This window comes from Aulonocara sp. 'chitande type north' Nkhata Bay, linkage group LG1 (assembly GCF_057382095.1).
Source record: "Aulonocara sp. 'chitande type north' Nkhata Bay isolate Kocher_YH1m ecotype deep benthic linkage group LG1, A_spYH_male_GT1.1, whole genome shotgun sequence".
Taxonomy (NCBI): Eukaryota; Metazoa; Chordata; class Actinopteri; order Cichliformes; family Cichlidae; genus Aulonocara; species Aulonocara sp. 'chitande type north' Nkhata Bay.
Window position 1 is genome coordinate 33365636 of NC_141344.1, and position 7686 is coordinate 33373321.

A 7686-nucleotide genomic window follows, 5' to 3' on the forward strand; every position below is an offset into this window, starting at 1 on the left:
ACACTGTGTTCTGTTGCTTTTATGTGCTGCACAATAATGTTTAACATTTAGTATTTACTGTCATATTCCCATATATCATTGTGATGTTGTTTATTCTATTACTCTTGTTCTCTTCTGCTTGCTTTCTTTTTTCTTTCTCAGCAGGTGATCCAGGTGATTGATATATGCATTTTTTTTTCTCTGCCCGTTCTGTTGGTTTTTGTCTTTTGCCCTTCTCCCCCGTCCCTCTTCTCAGCTGTTTCTCTTTCCCTCTTTCTTTCTCCCCTTCTTTCCCCCAGTCAAGTCTGTCCCGTATTCAGTAAGTGAAAATAAAATAAACAATAAAAGGTGAATCAAATGGACCATTACGGCAAGGCTGGGATGGTCAGTTTGGTAAAGTAAATCCGTTGGGCATCTTTCTTTGCCTTTAGACAACAATTCTGATGGCAAAAGAGCCAAACGGGACAGGCCAAAGAAAAAAAAAAAAAAAAAAAAAAAAAAAAAGAACTAATATGAAGTGTAAATACAAAAAAAAAAATTGTGTTGCTTTAACAACTTGAACAAAAGCCTTCAACGAGGCAAAGCTTAAACAGGGAAACAACACTGCATAATGCAACATTAAATGAAGTGTGTAAAATAAAATGTAAACATCTGAAACAACTTTCCAGTTTCAACTAAGTGACAGTGTAGTGAGGAGTAGGATGTCAAACCTGACAGAATGATTTCAGGATCTACAGTTGTAGGTCTGCAATGGCTACAGTCTGCAGAATTACCACAGCAACTCAAACTGAAGAAAATGTTGTGAAACAAGAAAATATATCCATCTGCGTAATTTTGTCCCCAGTTCCAAAAACTCAGTTTCTGAATTATGTTTTCTTTTCCACAATCAATAGAAAAATGGCGTTCAGTAAATCTCTTAAATATTAAAAGCTATGACAAAATATTTACAAACAAGGATCAACATATATATATTTATAAACTTTTAAACAGTAAAACAGCGCACTTATTTTGGGAGACATTTCGATCTAGAAGAGTCATTGCGTCTCCTTTTGGCAGAGTTTGTTCTTCAGCACTTGTATTTTGTTAGACAGTTTTTGTCTTCCAGTCCCATGAGCACCTTCTGGAAGAACTCAAATGTGTAGCGACGTGGCTTTGGGTAACTCAGATTGAGGCAGTAAATTAGCCCAAACAAAAGTGCACACCCGCTCGCCACATCGTGAAGATCCTGCAAGACGGTGCATCTCTCGATAATGATGCCAACATCTTCAAGGGAGTCATCAGGCTGTGCTCCTTCATGGATTATTTTATAAACACGCCAAATCCATCCTCTTGAGCTCTTCAGCTTCCATCACGTTGAAATCCTGAAAAGGACAGAAATATTTTAAATCCGTTGTATTTTGGTCATCGCATCATCTATCTATTCACTCCATTTTAGTTAAAATGGTCCACACTATCCTAATTACACATATCCCCGAATGAGACTGAGGAGAACAGACCAAAGAAAAATGTGGATTTAGGACTATCACCAAATAAAGACCAAGAAGAAGATACATGAAACATGGACAGAGGGCAGAAGGAGTATACATTAATAATATTATCAATATTCTGCTGACCAGGGTCATTTTCTTTAGTTTCGCATAAAACAATGTAAGTGAATGGAAACAAAATCCTAGTATTTCCCATGCACTTTATTGTTGTAAGCTAATTTAAAGAAAACTGATTGCCTGAACAGGAGAATGCCTGGGCTTGTTTAGAAAATACATTTTTCAACTTACAAAACTCTGGGAATTATGACAGTCAAAATTTTACTGAGGGGTGGAATATCCCTTTAAAAATAAACTTACCATGTACTCTTTGATGAGATTTTCAGGGTTCTCATTCAGGTATATAATCACAGCTTTAAGGATGCATTCACGCTTCACTTCGATTCGGGAACTCTAAACAAAACAACACATGCAGCGCAATTACTTTTTTTTAAGTTTTTAGAGACTCCCACAGAACTTAAGTCAATTTTTATTGTTGATTAACCAATTCATAATTGTTTCAAAGTAATTTCAAACATGCTTTTTGCAAGCAAGTAGTATTTTGTGTTAGAGAATGAGAAGCTTACCAATTCATTCCCATAAAAATTATAAGTTATGAGTCCAATTACACTGATTGCGATACATTGGGTCGTGTAAAATGCAGCTTTAGCGTGGTGTACCACCCGAAAGAAGGAAGAAAAGTGTTGTTGCATAGGAGTGCTGTTCAAAGGAATCAAAAACATTTTGATAGATATTTCCAAAAATTAATGACAAAAACTACACACTGTCACGTTAATATGAGATATGCGGGCTACCACCACATTTGCAGTATTTAAACCAAGTTTGAGTGAAAAAAAAAATCTATTGTGTTACTGAGTTGTGGCGAAATGTGAAATGTTGTCTGCCTTTGTCTTTTCTCAGTGTAGCTAATTATTCCTTTGGACAATTAATGAGTAACAAAAAAAGAAAAGAAAAAAGCTACAATGCCAGCAGCGGCACTTATGGCCTCTAGGGGCATGAGTTACTTAGTTCTGCTTTGTGTCAGGACCAAGTCCAGAATATAAGCCAAAAGCGAGATGAGAAGTATAACGCAGGAGAGAACAAGCATAAAATGACCCAAGAAAGTTAAAAATACAGGTTAACAACCAGACCTGAGATCAACCTGCAACTAATCTATTAGTTACAGAACATTATAACAAGACAGAATACCTGTGAAATTGCAGACAACGCTGCTGTGATCCGCCGCGCTGTTTCCCCTCCTTTTTTTCGTAGAATCTTCATCAACTGGTCAGAGTACTGGTCAAGACTGCTCATGAATGTGGACAGCAGTGGAACTGTGGTGATAACCTAAAAGACCAAATAAGAGAATTCAAAATGTAAAATTGTGTATTAAGGAAAAAGTAAATAATATGCAAGCATTAGGGACCTTCAACATGCACTTTTGGAGCACAGCTCAAATCTCCGCAGCTCCAAATTCCACAACCAGCAACCTGAGAGAAAAAGAAAAACAGAAAAAATTAATCGTGTACAGTGAGACACATGCAAAGGGGTAGCACAGAGATGGTCTAAACTTAAGAACACTCCTGTTTATTTTAAAATGTATTAATAATACAAGTTAAATTTCAAATGCTCCAAAATTTCTATTACTCATTTCATAAATCTGTTCCTGTGAGCACGTTTACCATTATATACCGGAGCAGCCCAGTCTGTGAACGTGACCCCCACTTGCCCCCAAATATAAAATCAAGTATACTGGGTGGTTAGTGCTCCGTTTGTGTCGGTTTGTGCTGGTAAAATCATCGTTTGTATCGCTAGGTGTCAAAGACATTACACTTTTATTTAATAGGTCATTCAGAGTTCACACCCCCCCCCCCCAGCAACACGAAAATGGCCCAAAATAGGTCAAAACATGCCACAAAATGCCACAAAATGCTCGGGGAGCGTGCTTGATGCCCTTGACGTCACCGCGAAAAAGTAAAACATTAATAACTGGAAAGCCGTAGCAGCACAAATGTTAATTTTAACGGCACAAACAAGCACTAACCAAGCAGAGCATTTTGTGGCATGTTTTGGCCTATTTTTGGCCGTTGTCGTTTTGCTTGGGGGGAGGGGGGCCTCTTCAACTCTCAATGACCTATTAAATAAAAGTGCAATATTTTTGACACCGTAGCAAACAAACGGAGCACTAACCACCCAGTACACTTGATTTTGTTTTTGGGGGGCAAGTGGGAGTCACCTTCAGAGGTCTCTTTGAGACTCGATGCAGCTAGCGGTTCTCTTCAGTGAAACAGACGAGTCCTCAACAATCACTGCACATGTATCCCAATGGACAATTTGCACTAGGGCATGTGACGTATTTCCGTTTCCAAATACTACCGCTTGGGCGTTTCCGGTATGTTTGTTTATCTGTCGGTAGCTATGCTAATGTCGCTTCAGAATGAGTATAAAAAGGAAAGTATTTAAAACAGAACATTTTCAAAAGCAGGAGAAGAAATACTCCGAGCATTGCTGTGTCCCATTTTGTTCGGCTTCAGCCAAATTTAACAGCATACTAAGTTTTCATGGCTTTCCGACCCATTCCGATTTGAGAAGACAATGGCTGGTAAACATAAGCCGGGATCATGTCACGATTATCTCTCACATCAGAGTCTGCTGCAGACACTTTGCCAGTGATCAACTCATAGAGCCAACGACCCTCGATGGTCGAAGGCGGCTTATTAAAGGTTCTGTACCAACACTTTTTGAGTGGAATGGCTATAAAGTTGAACCACCGCGGCGTAGTGTTTGGGAGAGAACGGAGCGACGCCCTGAACTAGTTCCTCCTGACGATAAAGAAGAGCACCGTCTTACAAGAGATCGTGACTACTGCTCAGTCCCTGAGCCGTCTGCATTGGACATATCTGCATCAGCTGCAGAAGACCTGTCCAAAGACGTGGAGACTCTGAGGAAGGAAATACAGGAGTTACGTGTCCAGCGAGAATTTGGGTTACAGCGTTTTGCTGGCTCCGACAGTGACATCCGATTCTACACCAGGTACACCTAAGTTCTATTCAAGCTAACTGTTTAAAATATACCAAGGTCACCATCAGTTAAATTTCAAGTGTTTCCAGTCTTAATGAAAACAAAATAGATATTTACTTTTTCTCTGCTGATTGTATGTTTCATGTAGATGCTTTAGTATTTAAACGATATCCTAATGCTGCAGGTAAAATACAACACCAAATAGACTCTTCATCAGACTATTTTATACAGCATACCATTAGCATATTTGTCACAGTTTACATTATTTTTATGCCAATGTTGGATGTTAATTAATGATTGACACGATGTATGTCTCTCTTGTGAATAGATTTCCAAGCTATGATCATTTGATGGCATTTTGGTTTTTGATTGAGCCTTGCATCTATAAAATGATCCGGGTTTCAAGAGCCAAGTCAGCTGCCAATCAGAACAAAGAAGTGTTGACACCTGCACGCACATCAACGGTAGGTTATGGGTTTGTTGGTAGTTAGAACTAGAGGTGTAATGTTATTGTATTTATGTACAATAACATTACATAATGTACAATAGCATACATACACAGGTGTATGTATGCTAGACTCAGTATCCTTTACATACTGTGTACTACAGCACCTCATTGTTTACCCCATGGTACAGTATGGTATGCATAACCATTACAAAACATTTAGCCAAGAAAAGCATAATTTTACTAGTTCATAGCTTAAGGAGTAACATTTTCCCTTTTGTTTTCACCTTCCAGAGGCAGCTGCTACAGCCAATTGACGAGTTTTTTTCTTTTCCTGGTTTTCCTGTCAGTTGGTTTGAAGGTGAGGGACCTGGCACACCAATTTAACATACACCAGTCCACAGTGAGCCGCATTATTGCAACATGGACAAATTTTCTTGCCACTGCACTGGGGTCTCAATGCATTTGGCTTATACGTGAAGAAGTGCCAGCTTACCTCCCTGAGGAATTCAAAGATTTCTCAGACACCCAGATGATCCTTGACTGTAAAGAGCTGAGGTGTCAGACACCATCCTCACCACTTCTCCAAAGTGAAATGTACTCTTCGTACAAATCCCACTGTACGATGAAAGCCCTGGTTGGCATAGCTCCACATGGTCCAGTGACATTCATCTCTAATCTTTATGCTGATTCGGTTAGTGACAAGGAACTATTCAAACAATCAGGCTGACAAGTTGACTGAAGACATGGCAGTGATGGTAGATAAGGGCTTCCTAATCACCAATTGTTGTAAATGCAAAGTGTACTGCCCACCTTTTCTATCTAAGCAGAAGCAGATGCCAGCATACCAGGTTAAGGAGACGCAGGCCATAGCCAGACTCAGGGTGCATGTGGAGCGAGTCATTAGGAGGATCAAACAGAACAAACTTTTTGATAGCATCATTACCATGTCACATGTTTACAATATCAACCAACTGTTTGCAGTAGCATGTATGCTGTCAAATTACCAGAACACAGCATTAGTTAAAAAATGGGTTAAGTGAGACAAGATGGATTTTTCCCAAGACACCAGTGCCAGTAACTGTAAATGACCTGCAGCTGAGGCCACTACAGTTGCATTTCTTCCTTCTCAGCTGACAATACTTGATTACAGAACTGGTACTTGAGTGCTGATAGTTGAGTTTCAGTTATTGATCATTCTAATTCATTGCAAATGTTGAATGTTAATAATACTGTTTAATTATACTACTATATTACTATTCAGATTCAACAAAATTGTTTATCAAAATTATAAAGTAAACCACTAAATCGTTTTAAAATCATAAGTGACATTGTGCTTTTGTAACATCAAAAATAGCATTTGTCATTTTCTTCATTCAGTTGTGTTATTGTCTAAATGCATATCAGTATGCTAGGCATGGAGTTTTAAATACCATGTAAATAAGTTCTACACAAATTCAATGTTTTGTGTGTTTTTAAAAAATGAAATTGATGCCATTGTTTAAATAACAGTTTATTGATTTCACATAAAAGTAACATGTAACAACAAAATAATTCATGAAATACATTGCAAATAAAACATCAGTTATTTTGTTCCAGCCAGCCTGAAGGATCTGTTTTTCTTTTTGCTATGTTTTCACTGTTCATTTTTTCAAACACAGGTATCTTGGTATGTAAAAAAAGAAATAGTCTGCCTTTCCTCTGATTGCATTGTGCACATCTGTATCCATGTATATTCTTTGCACTAGGTAGTCCTCTTGTGCCCACACAACAAAGTCACACCACTGCATCCCACTGATGAGCAGTTGAACAACAACTAAACTAAAAACTAAAAGGTGTAAAACAGTGGTGCATAAGTTAGAGACTGGGATATATATGTACATGACTGAGTTAGCCGTCTTCAGAAAGTGTAATGTTGTATGTAAATTAATACCTATTCTGACACGATGTATGTATGAACAAATAGCAACATACATTTGTAACACATGAAACCAAATTTTACAAATCGAATTACCGTACTCCAGTCTGGGCCATCCTATTTGGTACCGGCTTAGTGAAGATCATGGAGTTGATGGGTCATGGCTTCACACCCTAACAGAAGACACATTTACTATGGATGGTGTTGCTGTTCATATGTAAGCATGGACTAATTCAAAAACTTTAACCTCATTTAAATTACCACTGTCCGTGGCTTGTGCCATTGCTGTTCAGATTCGGTGTAGCTATGCACAGGGGGGACAACCGGCACTCTGAGTTGTGAGTAGTGTGCTGTTTGGAAGAGCAGTGCCACTGTGTGATTGCACATAACAGCGCCTGCCACACAGGAGCACTGACTATGTGTCAGTATGATCAGCGATGAATCCAGAAGCTTAATCTAAGAAGAAAGAACAAAAATTTAAAAATGTAACATCTTCATGGAAGAGCCGAACAGGAACATAGTTCAGTGTTATGGTTACTGACCCCCAGAGGTGGGACCAAGTCATTGTTTTGCAAGTCTCAAGTAAGTCTCAAGTCTTTATCCTCAAGTCTCAAGTCAAGTCTCAAGTAATGTCAGGCAAGTCAGAGTCGAGTCTCAAGTCACTGGTGTAAAAGTCCGAGTCAAGTCACAAGTCTGAAACTTTGAATTTCAAGTCCTTTCGAGTCTTTAAAAAAAAAAACGAAAAAAAAATGTTGCAGTTATGCTAAATGTAAATATTAGACCATGTAATTTTAAAATCT

At 38.5% G+C, this 7686-nt stretch overlaps 1 protein-coding gene and 1 long non-coding RNA gene across 2 annotated transcripts; one reads left to right on the top strand and one right to left on the bottom strand.

Annotated features, from left to right (window-relative positions):
• Positions 1-1283: 1283 nt before the first annotated feature.
• Positions 1284-3150, bottom strand: LOC147339404 (uncharacterized). Its single transcript, XR_015128494.1, has 4 exons — positions 2929-3150; positions 2712-2849; positions 1824-1916; positions 1284-1340 (listed from the first exon to the last, which is right to left on the bottom strand). It is a non-coding gene; the product is annotated as an uncharacterized LOC147339404 (long non-coding RNA).
• A 789-nt stretch (positions 3151-3939) lies between these two features.
• LOC147339405 (uncharacterized) lies at positions 3940-5355 on the top strand. The gene is made up of 3 exons (XM_086299394.1): positions 3940-4535; positions 4852-4987; positions 5263-5355. Exons 1-3 carry the CDS (start codon positions 3940-3942, stop codon positions 5353-5355), a joined length of 825 nt encoding a protein of 274 aa, XP_086155520.1.
• Positions 5356-7686: the final 2331 nt, after the last annotated feature.

Coding starts and splice junctions, on each gene's coding strand:
- LOC147339405 (XM_086299394.1), top strand. CDS start 3,940: ATGAGTATAAAAAGGAAAGTATTTAAAACAGAACATTTTCAAAAGCAG. Junction 4,536..4,851: donor GACATCCGATTCTACACCAG/GTACACCTAAGT, acceptor TCTTGTGAATAG/ATTTCCAAGCTATGATCATT. Junction 4,988..5,262: donor CACCTGCACGCACATCAACG/GTAGGTTATGGG, acceptor TTCACCTTCCAG/AGGCAGCTGCTACAGCCAAT.